This window comes from Leuciscus leuciscus (assembly GCF_965113295.1).
Source record: "Leuciscus leuciscus genome assembly, chromosome: 4".
Taxonomy (NCBI): Eukaryota; Metazoa; Chordata; class Actinopteri; order Cypriniformes; family Leuciscidae; genus Leuciscus; species Leuciscus leuciscus.
In genome coordinates, this window is record NC_138728.1 from 4,036,640 (window position 1) to 4,052,864 (window position 16,225).

General features: G+C 37.7%; 1 protein-coding gene across 3 annotated transcripts in view; it reads right to left on the reverse strand.

Annotated features, from left to right (window-relative positions):
* Positions 1-290: 290 nt before the first annotated feature.
* cmah (cytidine monophospho-N-acetylneuraminic acid hydroxylase) overlaps positions 291-16,225 on the reverse strand; it is a 39,393-nt gene continuing 23,458 nt past the window's right edge. For 2 of the 3 annotated variants that reach the window (XM_082168413.1, XM_082168415.1), the window contains 6 exons: positions 7,044-7,179; positions 6,595-6,738; positions 4,866-5,040; positions 4,644-4,760; positions 4,446-4,561; positions 291-3,517 (listed from right to left, as the gene is read on the reverse strand). In XM_082168413.1, the coding sequence (XP_082024539.1) occupies positions 3,397-3,517; positions 4,446-4,561; positions 4,644-4,760; positions 4,866-5,040; positions 6,595-6,738; positions 7,044-7,179 (809 nt within the window). In that variant the 3' untranslated portion in view covers positions 291-3,396. The remainder of the gene's footprint in view (positions 3,518-4,445; positions 4,562-4,643; positions 4,761-4,865; positions 5,041-6,594; positions 6,739-7,043; positions 7,180-16,225) is intronic. The other variant, XM_082168414.1, reaches the window with a different exon arrangement.

Consider the following 16,225-nt stretch of genomic DNA (forward strand, 5'->3'; position numbering starts at 1 on the left):
AGTAAAATAAATACAATTTCAAATATTTATAACTTTATAGTTTATTAATAAATATTAATATTTTTGAAAAGTTTAAAAGTCTGAAACTAAAAGTGGAATCCATTTTTTCTTCATTACAAATGATATGATCAGAATAAAAGTTTGAGTGAAAAGTTTAATATAAATATGAAACATTTCTTCCTTATTTTATGTCTCCCAAACTCTATCTCTGGGTTTAAATAAGTTATAAATCACACATTTAAAAATGGGTTTAAATCACATATTTTCAAAGTGTTCTTAGACTTTTGGACTCTGTTGATATGCAATTTTTATTAAAAAGTACACAGTCTCTTAAAGCATTTATTTGCTAAATGCTTTGTACAGAAATTCAAGTAGTCGATTATAAAGTGATTAGCATCTCATCATATCCCAGTGTTTAGTGACTCCTCCTGAATGCTTAGTGATGGCAGTATTTGTCAGTGTCTCCCAAATACCAGCAACACAAAACAAACAAACATTTCAAACCCATATCATAAATAAACAATTAACTACATGACAATAATATAGCAAACTTAACCCAAAAAAGAGACATGAAGCAAATGTATAGCGCAACTATGAAGAAAATCATGCTGCCAGGGGAAACAAACAATCATTCGGTTTTGCACCATTATGCAAAATGATTTGTACACAGAATCAAGTATTCCAGATAAACATAATACACTTTAACATTACAAGATGAACATAAGATAAGACATTTCCAAACGTGTGTGTGAGGCGAGCAGCATCAGTATCACACCCCTCACACTCCCAAAACCACATAAACAATGTTATGACCCACAACATTTACACTGATAACTTGTTCATTTAATGTCTAAATTATTAGCTGTACAAAAAAAAGCTTGTTATCCTGCTTGATATTGCAAACTGCTATTTCTTACCATATTATTTTAATGTATTGTCATAATTATAAACATACTGGTTTGTACCGTTTAGTGCTTTTATACTTCTATAGTTATTTACCAATATGCGGCCAGAGAATGTCTAATACGGGGAGAAGTTCCACTCTCGGTAAACTTCCGGCTTCTGAACTGGCTGCAGTTCCACTCTGGTTCCACATGAGGGCGCTCACAGGACGAGTGCAGAATGAATGGAGGTCTATGGCGCTATACCCCTCAAAATCCACTTTTCTCAGGATATAATTTTTTGTCTAGTAATTTGAATGTTGTATTCAAAAGGAGATGCAAAGAAATTACACATTGCTGGGTGTTAGATTTTCTAGAGTCACTTATTTGCTTTAAAAAGTCTTTTAAAATGTCAATGACGTCATATCGTACGACCAGAGATACTGCTTTACGGCAATCCTTCAGTCACTTTGGTGCTTTCGCGCTCTGCACTTTCTTTTCTCTCGAGGCATCGACAACACAGCTGACACAGGTAAATACACGTGCTAGAAGAGTTTTTGTTTTGTTTGTTTCTGGCCCTGCTTCGGATGCCACGATGCCATCAAGCGGTATCTCTGGTTGTAATCAGTCCTTCACTGACCAATCAGCATTCATTAGCAGAATGCTAGCGTGTTATGGGCAACAACAACTCAACCTGTAAGAAATCGAAAGGACATAAGTACTCATTCATTCAAGTTTCGACCTATAACCCATGTTGAACTTGCAAAACCTAAAATCAAATCTGAGATTTCTCAACAGCAATCGGGTGAAAGAGACAAACTTAGCCGTCTAGCGCCATAGACTCCCATTCATTTTGCACTCATGGGCGATCACCCCCAGTGGAACTCTGGTGGAACTACAACCAAAATTCGGTACAATAGGACTTAAAGCAGCACTCAGTAGCTTCGGGACTTCTTCGCTGTATTCTCGCTTTTTGCTCGCAGGTTTCTCTCTAGAGCTCCCCCCACAGCTTCGGAATAGATATTTGACAACACTGTTGTAAAAACTCGTTGTTGATTCTCAGACACCAGAGGCTATAGATTAACGACATCAAAGCAGATGGGACGTTCTTTAAAACGTCTTCTTCATTCGGGTTCGGACAGCGTGAGGGAGCGCAATAATGACAGCATTTTAGCAGATTTCTTTTGGCCGTAAAGCAATTGTTTACATCGCGAGACCTGATATCACGCGAGACTTCCTGACGCAGCGGCCGGCGGCCCGCCGGCTCAAAGTTGCAAGTGCGTATTTTCCGCTCACGTGCACCAGGGTGGTGCGAAACCACCACCATTCAACCCGAAATAAGTAATATAACCATTCCAATGACTCCGAAGCTGTTCAGTTAAGGTAAAAAAAGTTACTTAGTTCACCTTTAATAGGGAGTGGTCAGGCTCTCCGTAGACGGGCTCTGATGCGCACACTCACGGAAGTGTCGCACACTCACAGAATATAGCTTACTTCCGTGTTGCAAAATAAGGTGGATATTATAGTGTGTATGCAGGCCACGCCCCCTTCCACTGTTGTGCCTGAACGCGGTCATTGAACGATAGTTTGATATTTTGGGCGAACGTGAACTGAACGTACCGTAATACTGCCTGATGAACGTGACTGTGAACTCGTTCATTCTGGTGTCTGTGAACGGCACGCTCTCTCAGTTTAACTTTGTTCAATAGGATGCCAGATTTCTATAGAGCCTTCCAGGCGAAAACCCGCCTAAAACACACCGTAAACAGGCCTTAAAGCAACACCAAGGAACTTTTCCTCTTCGGTCCCCCTACAGGTTGGAAGCGGAATTGTCCATTACCGCTGTCGTAAATAATTTAGCCTCCCGCAGCCTACTGTCGCACGCACGCTCGCTGTTTATCCAGCACCGGCTTTGGAATGAACGATGTCCACAGACAAGGTAGAGTATGATGCATGATTTCATGAAAGTATGATGTATTGCGACATCAGAAACGAAGAAAAACGAAATAATGACTATTGTAACGCTTGACGTAAAGCAAGTCAAATTTGTAGTTTTCTTATGTCTCATTCGAACTACAGAAACGCAACCCGGTTTGGCAAACTTGCATAGTGTGGTTATAACCAGAAGTGCCTTTCACCCTGTTACGACTTGATGAACCACTGATACGATTTTGGAAACATTATTTTAAGGTAAAAAATGTTCCTTAGTGTTGCTTTAAGGACTACTGTCCTGTTTTTCTTTTAATAATTCCTCATTAAAAAAGACCATTCAAGCAGCACGTTTTTAATAATTTCTGTCTATGGTTCTATATGGGCAGTGGAAATATTTTTGAAAAAAAAAAATAACCAAAAAATAGCTCGTAGCAACATATGGAAAAAAAATAACTATGAACTAGTTCATTTTTGGAACTGTGAACTGAACTTTGAAATAGTTCATGTAAAAAGTGAACTTTCCCAACACGACCCCCTTCATTGTGAGGACATGCAGATATCCTTGTAATTCAAATCGAACAAATTAAGATAGCACACAGGCGTTACTGCTCTCATCTGGCGCGTCCGTTTCACTGGCAGTTTCAAGGAAGTGATCCCAGTCTGGCCCTGATAGAGGCAGTTCCGTCTGGAAATGATTCCAGAACCTGCCGGTGAAAAACAAATGCTATTAATTGTCATGAATGCTTGTATTTCTCTGATCTGAAATGTTTTTGTCATCATGTTAGCAAAGTTGTCGTACGCGTTGTTATTGTTAACTTAAACTAAAATGGTAACACTTTAAAATAAGCTTTCACTTCATTCATTAACTAACATAAATTAAACTAACAATAACAGCATTTAGTAACATTTGTTAATGTTGGTTAAAATGTTCATGTTCAACTAATGTTAAATTTTTTGATCCAACTTTTGACAATGCAACTTTTGATCTTAAAAATATAGTAGTAAATATTGAGATTAACATGAACTGATTGATAATTGCTATTGTTCATTCTTAGTTCATGTTAACTAATGTAGTAATCTCATGTTAACAAATAAAACATAGTGTTAACACTGAAACATAAAAAATTTTTTCATTAATTAAAATAAATCTGAAATAAAATATAAATGTCATAAATGAAAATTAGCGTTTAAATTGAAGTATTGAAAAATATATATATATACTTTTTTTTTTTGTTAAAATCTTCATACACTCTTAGAAGAAAAGGTTCTTTATAGAACCTTCAAGGGTTCCGTTAGGCACTTCATATATAGAACCTTTTAGGGGTTCCATCATGGGATCATTTTATGGATTTAGTTTTAGTTAATTGATAAAAAAAATAAATAAAAAAAACCTGTTGAACATGAAATTATAATGCAATAATTTAAGACTTATTTTTGCCATTAAAATTTAGTCAAAAACACTATAGAGTTCTATATAGAACCTCACTGAACCTTTTTCCTAAGAGTGCTTTAGGGTAGCATGCAAATACCATGGTAAATGCATAAAATCCCAAACATGATTATTCCAATTGACACATCACTTATACGCTCTTATGTATTTTTCCTTTTCATATTATGATGATTGTATTTTACTTGTGGTGGTAAACATCAGGATCTCGACTCATTCTGTTATTGAAGCCGATGTACAGGTCGTCCCATAGCAGCCCGTTCAAAACCACGTGTCTCATCACGCCCACTCTGTTCTTGATCTAAACACACACGTTTCATGTATTAAAATCAGTGCATATCTCATCCAACACAGTCTGTGCTACAGGACTTGAGTCAGGTCACCTCCTCGTACGCGTGATCTCTCTCCGGGCGCGTGTCTGGGAAAGAAAGGTCCAGAAAATCCACTAGATAGTCGTAACCTCCACACCGGGGCTTGAAATCATCATCCGTCTCTATGACCTGATGGGAAAACACTCAGTGTTAGAGTTTAACTCATCTGTGTGCGTGTTTGTTTGTGTATGTGTGAGATCCACCTGCCGTTTAGCTATAAAAAATATTATTTACCCGAATGACCAGATTGTAGCCTTTAAATCCTGCCCAGTTATAATAGTACTGGATCCAGCTTTTGTATTTAAAGATTTCAGCTGTAATGGAAGCATTCAGTTCATCCACATACAAGTCAAAGTCCCAACTGTCCTTATAGATCTTTGTACCGCTGGGCGGTTCAGTGATGGCACTCCTATGGTTATGATATTAAAACCAGAAAAGAAAATGAAAAACAGGCAGACATAATCACAGAGACTCATGCTACATGCTAATTCACTCATGCTACATGCTAATTCACTCATGCATATATGAATATAATGATAACATAATTATCAAATCAAAATTAAATAGATGCATGCTCAGAAACTATAAACAATAAATGTAAAAAGGTTAAAAAAAACAATGTCAGAGACTACAGTCAATATGTTTACAAATAAATAGTTAACAGATTCTGCTGTTGAATATGCATTTATAAAATGCATAATTATTCAATCATGCTTGGTTATTATGGTTAACTAAAACTATAAGCCTAAAAAATATTTTTGTTACATCAAATAAAAGAAACATGAACTAAAATAAAATATAAAAAAACTTTGTACTTTAGCTAGTTGATAAAGCAACTGTTACAAAAAACTAATAAAAACCACCAAAGCACACAACAAAATGACTAATAATGAAACAAATTTAAAACTGAATTATTACTAAACTAGTAAACTGATAATATCTTAATGATACTAAAATAACAGTCATATTCGTTAATGTTAATGTTTCAATGTTTGCTCTTATTAGAAAAAAGCAAATAATTAAACATCTCAAGCATCGAATTATTCCAGAAGAAAACATGAAGAACGAGAAGAGAGTAAAAAAGAAACAAGCATAATACATGCCTCAATGATTTATAAGGAACTTTTTGCAAGACCAGTTGAGAACCGCTGATAATGCACTGAAGCTACGTCAAAATGTTCATATGCTACATGCTAATGCTAATAAAGCCACAAGAACTCTACATGCTAATGCAGCTATGGGAATGCTACATGTTAATGCTAATAAAGCCACAAGAACGCTACATGCTAATGCTAATAAAGCCATGAGAATGCTACTTGCTAATAAAAAGAACGCCACATGCTAGTGTCAAAGTCATAGGAACGTTACATGCTAATGCTAATAAAGCCACAAGAACTCTACATGCTAATGCAGCTATGGGAATGCTACATGCTAATGCTAATAAAGCCATGAGAATGCTACATGCTAATGAAAAGAACGTTACATGCTAATGTCAATAAAGTCATAGGAACATTACATGCTAATGCTAATAAAGCCATGGAGACGTTACATGTTAATGCTAATAAAGCCATTGGAATGCTACATGCTAATAAAGTCATGGGAACGCTACATGCTAATGTTAATAAAGACATGGGAACGCTACAGGCTATGGCTATTAAAGCCATCGGGGACATTACATGCTAATACTAATTAAGCCATGGGAATGCTGCATGTTAATTTCAAAGAACACTACATGCTAGTGTTATGGGAATGCTACATGGTAATAAAGTCATGGGAACGTTACATGCTAATGCTAATAAAGCCATGGGAATGCTACATGCTAATAAAGTCATGGGAAGGTTATATGCTAATGCTAATAAAACCATGGGAAGGCTACATGCTAATGATAATTAAGCCATAAGAACGTTACATGCTAATAAAGGCATGGGAAAGTTACATGCTAATGCTAATAAAGCCATGATACCTTTTAGATGTGTCATTTAACGCGAGGGCCAGATCCAGGACAGAACCGGGTAAAGGTGTCCAGGTTAAGGTGTTTGGACAGCTCTTCCTGACTGATTCATTCAGGTCTGCTGGGCTGTTCTTGATATTCGTCTCCTTTATGTACCTGTTAATCATGTTCGAGTGTTACTTCATAATACACTTTGATGACTGTTATATACACTACCGGAATAATTCATATATTTTTAATGTTTTTGAAATAAGTCTCTATTATAAACATCTTCACTGTTAGTTTTTGATCAATTTAATGCGTATTCAAGTATTAATGTCAGACATCACACTATATGCATAAAATAGCTTGTGAATGTTGTTTCGTGTTGACTAATGATGTTTTCATTAAAAGTGAAAATGCATTCTTGCATACAGTAGCTATCTAGAAGGTTTTGTGATGAGAGATGCGTTAATATCCACCTGTCAGAAGGATGAGCTTCAGTGAAGTATCCAGCGAACGGGCAGTAGATCTTGGGCTGCAGGGATTTCACCAACTGAGTCTTATAGTTAAGCAGTTTCTTCCTCTCATTCTTGATGAAATCCGCCTTCCAGCTTTCTGTCAAAGTCAGAAAATTAGAATTAGAATCTAGAGTTGCCTTAATGCACATTTTTGAAGACTTAAAGGAGAACAATTTTAACATTGAGCTAATTTTTTTGGAAAAATTTGGAGTGCTGTCAGTACAGAGAACAACGACAAAAATTGGTGTTGCCTACACCGTGTTATCCTCTCTTTTAAATTTGCAACCTGTTGACTTCAATGGGGCAAGTTTTAAACCTGCTTTTAGCCTCTTAACATCCTTGATGTGTCATTACAAGTGCACAGCCATGTGAGTGATTCCTTCAGAGTGAACACGGTGAATCTGACTGCAGTAGATGTGAAAGATATGAATAAAAGTGATGTTAATTCAGCCAGCGCTCATACCTGTATTCACTTCCTGTTTTCGGTCGAAGTCCACAGTAGTTGATTTTCGAGTTCACGCACGTGATCATTGGTAACTATGACGTACTATGATCACGCGTGTGAACTCGACTATCGACTACTGTGGACTTTGACCGAAAACAGGAAGTAAATACAGGTATGTGCACTTGTAATGACACATCAAGGATGTTAAGAGGCTAAAAGCAGGTTTAAAGGGGTGGTTCGGGATTTTTGACATCGGACCTCATTTTTAAGTCAGCCTGGTTGTTATTCATCAGTGGAGACATTTAAAAAAAAAATTATCCAGTCCTTATATTTGGATAGTTAGCCGATGCTAGGCTAGCGCGAGTCAATGGTATATGTTAGCCAGCCATTAAAAAACGTTTTACCCACTCCACAGTGCACCAAACGCAAATCAATTATAACACTGTATATGTCCGTTGAGAGAATAATGTTAGAAATCAAACTTACCTTTCATCACATTGCATTAGTTATAATTTGTTCCCTGTAATCATAAGCCTTGTCTACAGCAGCAGCGGAGTGATATTGATTACCTAGGCAACCGAGTGAGCCGGTACACACATGACGCAAGTGTATTTACCTGCCGCTGGTACACTGATTACAGTGCGCTTCTGTTCTGTGTTTACTTTTTGCCGCATTACTAACCGGAGCAAAGTAAAATTCCGCAGCTGCTGAGAAACTAGTTCCTTTGGGATCATTGAGATGAAAGGTAAGTTTGATTTCTAACATTATTCTCTCAACGGACATATACATCGATAGTCTAGTGTTATAATTGATTTGCGTTTGGTGCACTGTGGAGTGGGTAAAACGGTTTTTAATGGCTGGCTAACATATACCATTGACTCGCGCTAGCCTAGCATCGGCTAACTATCCAAATATAAGGACTGGATAATTTTGAAAAAAAATGTCTCCACTGATGAATAACAACCAGGCTGACTTAAAAATGAGGTCCGATGTCAAAAATCCCGAACCACCCCTTTAAAACTTGCCCCATTTAACTCAACAGGTTGCAAATTTTAAAAAGAGGATAACACGGTGTAGGCAACACCGATTTTTGTCGTTGTTCTCTGTACTGACAGCACTCCAAATTTATTTAGCTCAATGTTAAAATTTACCGGAGTTCTCCTTTAAGATATAAAAAGATGGCGCATTCATTACTATAAATGAGAGAAAGTGCAACGCACAATATGGTAATATTCTTCTAAATACTTCTAAGTAAAATAGCCAATCGCCAATTGGTAAAGTCTTAATTAAAAATGATCTTTTAATCTCAACAGACTCTGGAGTTTCTGCAATCCTTATGCTTTTTGATCTCACAGCAGCATTCGATACTGTTGACCACAGTTTTCTTATCTCTCATCTCGAGCACAGCGTGGGGATTAAAGGCACTGCACTAGAATGGTTATACCACTCACCAGAAACCGCATTCATTACATGGCTTGTTTTTCATTGTGACGAGCGTCTGCAACTATGCCAGGGGACAACACCCTCTTGGAGATTATAGATAAAGAGCTGATGGGAATGGGCTTTCAAGAGCCAGCTGAGACCGTGAGGTGATTGTCATTATTTATTGAGGGGACAGTAACAAAACTTAATTTATATCAGGAACATGATGCTGGTTGCCTTATGGGCAAGAAAGAAAAAAAAAAAGTATAGAACTGTTGATATTGAAATACTATGTCTATAAGATAGTTTTAACTACTGAAGGTCGTTAGACATGGTGGTGGATAAAGATGAAGACAGCTTGTGATGAGTCAAGAGAAATTTCTGGATAACAAAGGTTAGGTGAATTGAGTATTTAAACTATAGATAACCTTAGAAATGCTCATAACATAATGTATTTTAGATTGATAATGAACCAAAACAACCCAGCTGACTTTTCTAAAATCAAATGAATAATGAACAGACGTGTTTTGAAACTGGTTAAGGGACCATGTAAAATTAGATAAAAGCTACAGGAAAATGAGAAGTTTAAAATCTTATTTAAAATTTAAATATGTTTAGAGTAAACACCAAAAGATATGAATATGAGAATATGAGCGGTTCATAGTCAGGTATGCGTGTGTGTGTGTGTGTGTGTTTGATGGTGACAGCATTGTATGTTTTATGAGTGTTAATTCATGTTTGGTATGTGTTTGTTTAGGGGAGCTATTCCGTCTGAATAGTGTGTATATTGTGTCATTAACCTCTGGGATGAGTTTTATCATTACAGATGGGTTAAGGCAAATTACAAATTTTAAAGAAGCAAAAAATCTGATGAAAAGACAATACAGAACATGGGGCAAGTTTTAAAGTTGATTGGTCATCAAGCTCTGTCTGGTAGATTATGTATAGGATAACGCAATGTAAGTCACTTTGGATAAAAGCGTCTGCCAAAATGCATTATAGTGAACAAAGGAGGAGAATGTTGTTTGACAGACATTGACCAAGTCCGTACACCACGACCTGACCTGACAATTGATGACTTTGACATTGAAAATGTTTTGTTTATGACTGACTTATGAGACCAAACAACAGGCCTGAAAAGCAGGATATGCCGTGAAACTGCCCTTCAAATACTTCGATAAGAAGATGAGATTGTGGCTTGGAGTGAAGAATGTAATGTTTTGTTTCAGAGGCAGAGAAAGACGTCTGGGGGGAAATTTGGCTGAAGGACAACGTTTGGGTCAGTGTTTACCAAAACACCATTATGTTAAATTGATGCACGAGTTGGATCATGCATCAAAAGGGGGATGGTAACAATTGCCAAATATGGTTTACCAAGGGGTTCACATTTGCTGAATGTAATCGCACAGGTGGGACAGTAAATGTTGGGAGGACACTGGGTTTAACTGGGAAAAAAGCCCTGCAAGAAAAGCCATTCTTCTCCCGAACAAAATTGCTGTCTGTAAGTGTGCTAATAATAACCGGGACTGTTTCAACAGGAGACGCCAGGGCAGATTTGGCAGCGAAGGCCGCGGCAGCACAGCAGACAAAATAAACTACGTACTTTACTATCTGACAATAACCTCGACATTTGTTTTTCTTTACAGAGCATGCAGACTTTTGATACAGGGCAGAGTGTGCCCAGTGAAATAATGGCTATGGATGAATTTGGCTAACTATCCTGGCCTGGGTTATTATTGTGGCTGATAACTTAAAACTTTCCTTTTGCAGAATGTCAGGATGGATTGCGTCAAACAGAACTGATTCTGTTCCAAATGTATAAATATTGTTTTGTTAACATGAGCAAAGTGGGGTTGAGTGTTTTTCAGGGGGGAAAAAGGAGTGCTATTAAGTGAGCACGAAATTATCTGGTGATAATATGTTTCAGGTTGATTTGACCACAGGTCAGACCAAAAGGGACGACCGGCAAGACAAGATGTGGACCAACCAGGGGCGTAATTTGTGGGGGGGTTGGGGGGGAGATACCCCCCCCCCCCCATATTTAAATCTATGCATTACAACCCCCACAATATTTATACCATGATCACAATATCAGGAGGCATACCCAAACTTCAACCCCCCCAATGTTCAAACCAAATCTACGCCCTTGCCGTCGGCGTCGTCGACGCGCGCGCGCGCGCGCGCGCGCGCGCACACACACACACACACACACACACACACACACACACACACACACACACCACCCGCTCGCTGCCAGTGCAAGCACAAAAGTAGTCCCGGCCCGCGCGTGTAGCCTGTCAGATACACCGCCGCCAATCAAATTACGGCGTTTCTTGTACTGTCGTTGTTTTGGCCGTTGGAATCGATCCAAATAGCAGCGCAAAGATCCAAATAGCAGTTCAAAGGAGCTTGCTAAATATTGGTGGGGACAAATTTGTCATCTCAAAATATTGATTGGGACTAGTACCTAGCATCCCCCCCTAAACCTACGCCCATGGCCGACGGTAAGTTACCAGGGCTGTCTTTCTGCCACATACAAAGGCCAGAGTAAAACATTTTAATATTCCGTTTTTTGCCACTTTTTGTACTTTGTAGATAGATCAGTTATGCCACCCAAGAAGAAGAAAGGGGACATACGAAGCTTTTTCATAAAGCAGAGTGTAAGTAGGCAAAATAACTAGCCACACAAATAAACTAGCAGTAGTAGTGACTGACCAGGCTTTCAAATGCAGATTCTACTGTGGAAAATAGTATTGATTGGTGATAGTATGTGTTACCATGTTGTTACAGTTAAACCTAGCAGCAGCAATCTTTCAACTAAGGTTAAGAGTATTGATTAGGCTGTGCAGCACTGATAGACTCATAGAAGTCACGCTATCATGATAGAATGCTACTTTAGCAAGTCACTGAATGTTAATTAGCTGACCTTAACTTAGAATCTTGCAGTCAACATAAACAGTGGATCTGAGACATTTTTCGTTTCTACATTCTATTTATGTAATGTATTTGTGAGTGAGTGTAGCCTAAGAATTTAATATTTAAGAATAGAATATATCAATAGAATTTGATATAGAATAGTAGATACAATTTTAGTATTAATGGAATACTGTAATCATGGATAATAATAATAATAATAGATAATAATAATGGATTTGTTGTGTTGAATGCATACTATGATACGTGTGTATTTTATTCATTTGTTCATTATTTAATTACATATAGAAAACTCATTCCAGGGGCAGGGGGAGGGGGAGGGGGAGGGGGAGGGGGGTGTCCCCACCAAAGCTGAGGCCAAACCTACGCCCTTGGTAGGTTGAGCATATGAGGTATTTACTTTATTAAAAAGAACATGACTTCTAATTAGAAGGATCAAACCAGAAGGGATGGCTTTAATGGCCGCGTTGTATTCCTTAAAAGGAATGGGAAAACTGTGCTTTATCATGAAGTTCTCATATGACAGTATGGAGCCATGTTCATCAAACAACGACGAGATATTTACGACATTTCTTTGGAACCACTTTGGATAGAAGAGAGAGGAATTTCTAATAGTTATATCAATATTATTCCATAAGAAAGTTCTGTGAGGAGAAAAATTGTGGACAAAAAATAGTTTCCATGCAAGAAGTAACTGCTGATGAAACTTAGATAATGCAACAGGAAGTTTGTTTGGATAGTAATTACATATCAAGACAAAAGAGAGGCCACCAATTTTTTCAAAAATGTAGTTGGGGATTAGCCTGGGTTTCCACATGCTGCCTTGAGCGCAGCGCCCTCCCATTTTCCCCTCAAAAAGGGAACCAATCACAGAACGGGGTGGGAGCAGCAAGACGATGACGACGTCTATGCGACACACCGAAGCAGTTTGTTTATATCTATGGATCTAACATGGCATCAGATGCGAAGTTACCTTTGATGCAGCCGTAGATAGTGTTCTAAGTAGTTTAGAACGCAAGTTTATTTCGTCGTCTTCCTCGTCGAATTTCTGCCGCTCTACATACGTCATCTGGTATAATTGAAACGATTGGCTATGAGCTACGTACAGGCGCATTTGATAGACATTCGTAGCGCCCAATAAACGGCTCTGGGCATTCGTAAACCACGCCTCAAATACGAGAAAATGAACATGTGGTTCCCAGACCACGTCTCAATGAGAAAGAGGTCTGACGTTAGCCAGGCTAGTTGGGGATAAGAAACCATACAGAATTAGGGTTTGCCAGGCATCTTTTAAGCCAGTTAATTTTAAAAGTATTAACAGTATCAATGAGATTTAAAACGTCAAGACCTCCTTCCGCTCTGCTATTAGATAGCACAGCTTTTTTAAGTCTGTGAGTTTTATTTCTCCAAATAAAATCAAGGAATAACTTATTAATGTCATTGGCCATGGATTCATTAACAAAAAGAGAAAGTGAAGGGTAAACAAAACGAGACAGACCCTCGGCTTTTGATAAAAGCACTCTACCATATATCGTTAAGTCTCTTTGAAGCCAGAGGTTAAATATATTCTTAGTTTTTTTAATTCTCTCATTAAAGTTCAAATGTTGTCTGGCTGAAAGATTCCTGGATATATAAATACCTGAATATTTCACTACATTCTTTACAGGAACACTTCCTATCGAGGTATCTCCACAATCATGCACAGGCAATAATTCACATTTAGATATATTAAGCTTTAAACCTGAGGCTGCAGAAAACTGTTCGACTAGCTCAATAGCTTTTGGTAGCTGATCTTTATCTTTTAAGGAAAAGTGTTGTGTCATCCGCCAGTAGCGAAATTTTAATTTCCCTATCAAATTTGGAGATGCCTTTAAAATCGGGATTGCATACAATGTTCCTGGATAACAACTCAACAACTAAAAGAAAGGGCGAAATAGGGCAACCTTGTCTAACACCCCGCTTTATATCAAATCTAGGAGATGTGTTGAAATGTACTATTACAGAGCTATTAATTCCTTTATAAAACATATCAATCATCTCTACAAATGCCGTTCCAAAACCAAACAACTTGAGACATTTTATAAGAAAACCATGTTCAATGGTTGTCGAAGGCTTTATAAAAGTCTAAAAAAAAGGATGAAAGCTTTAGAGTGTATTGAGTCTGCATAGTCCAATAGATCTAATACAAGTCTAACATATGCTGTCCCTTTATAAAACCTGACTGGGGTTCAGCAACAATATTATCAAGTCCGGTCTTTAATCTGCTTGCAAAAACTAAAGCCAAGATTTTATAATCAATAGTCAATAGAGTAATGGGCCGCCAATTATCTATTAGCAAAACATCTTTATCAGGTTTTGGTATTAAGGAGATAACCCCCCGTTTCATCGTTGTGCTCATTTCTCTCTGACTGATCCATTCTTTATACATGTAAAATAAATTATTTTGAATAAGGTCCCAAAAATGAATATAAAATTCAACTGAAAGGCCATCAATACCGGGTGCTTTCCCTTTTTTCATTGAAAAAAGTGCTGTTTTAATTTCATTCAAAGTAATCTCTGAGTCACAAAGTTTTATAAAGTCATCCTTAATAGCAGGCACATCCTTCATTAATTTAGAGATGAAATTTTCACATTTGCAATCATCAAATTTGGAAGTGTAAAGGGCACTGTAAAATGAAGAGACAAAGTTGGAAATCTCTGAACAGTGAGATCCATTAATATCAAGAACATCCAGTGATTTCCTCCTTCCATTTCTTTTTTCCAGAGCAAAAAAGTAACTGGAGTTGGTTTCTCCCTCCTCCAGCCATTTAGCTCTAGATCTTATAAATTCGCCTTTAGCTAAATCTCTACACATTTGATCTATTTTTTGTTGTATCTCCTTTAACTCCATTTCTTCCTCAGAAGATACAGTACTTTTAGTTAAAAGGATGTTAATTCTATTAAATAATTCTGATTCTTTTTGATTTCTAAGTTCTTTACTTCTCTTAATAGCAGCACATCTAGCCATATATTTAAAGTATTCCCATTTTTGCTTGAATTTGCAATTTGTATTATCATTAAATATTTCTTCAATTATTTTTTTAATACTATCATTGAAGTTGACGTCCTGGAGAAGAGAGTTATTGAATTTCCAGTAACCTCTTAAGTTTGCAGTTTCCTGTGAATCACCCAATTTCAGAATAATTTGTTTATGATCTGATAAAGGGGCAGAAGAATGAGACACGAATGAGCATTTGTTGAAATTAAAAAAAGATCAATTCTAGATTTACACGACAAACTTCTGTTAGACCAAGTAAAATTCAACATATCAGGATTCAAAAAGTGCCATGCATCAGTCAGAGTCAAGTCACAACAAAAATTTTAAATCAGATTGTTGCTTTGTGAAGGTTGGCAAATCTTGGGAGGATACCTGTCTTTTGCATCATCAGCACATTCATTAAAGGACAAGTTTGGTATTTTACACTTAAAGCCCTGTTTACAGATCGTATCTGATGAAATAGAACGGTTAAGATTAAAATTTGGACACATGCTCCTGTCCCGAGAATTTTAGGTTTATTTCGCTTTTGTGGACCTATTTTGCCAAACGCGTCACACCCGTGATTCTTCCGTTGAGAGCTTGAATAATAGACACTCCAGCCCAGTTGGTGGCGATAATGCACCTTTGCCAATTGCAAGCAAACCACGGGCATTTCATTGAATACACAGAAGAAGCAGAAGAAGAAGCGGCGGAGTAATACCGTAAAGGTGCTGCGGTCTCACAGCGCGTCCTATACAAGTCAATGGAGTTGGACAAAAACTACGATAAAACCTGTTGGAATGCATCTTTTTCAGCGATTTTTGATGGAACATATCAGTGAACACCCCTGACCACTCGGTGAGTTTCACGTCTTTGTAAACGAAAGTTTAATGTGTTTTTAGGACGGAATCTTCCAGTGCATATAGACAACCATTGTGGGTGTGGGGGTGGGGAAGCGATCGATCCCCTCCTCCAGGTATTCCTGTAGCCCAGGAGCAACCTTTCCAATTACAGTAATCACCACCCTTCTCACATCCTCATTGGCCTCCTCTTTTAGCCCGTGCAGCTTTAGCGCCCATCTCCAGCTATAACGCTTGCAGTCGGCGACTCCTTCCCTCAGGATTCGGTTTTCTTTTTTCAGATTTTCAATCTCTTGCTTCGTGTTTTTCAATATTTCTTTATGTTGCTCGATGTCCACCACAAGTTGTTGAACAGTAAATGAGAGTTTCTCAATTTGCTTAGAGGTTTCAGTTGTTGTCAGTTCGATGACCACAATTTTATGGAATGAGTTGTCAATTTTTTTCCCTAGTTCACCACAACTTTTGG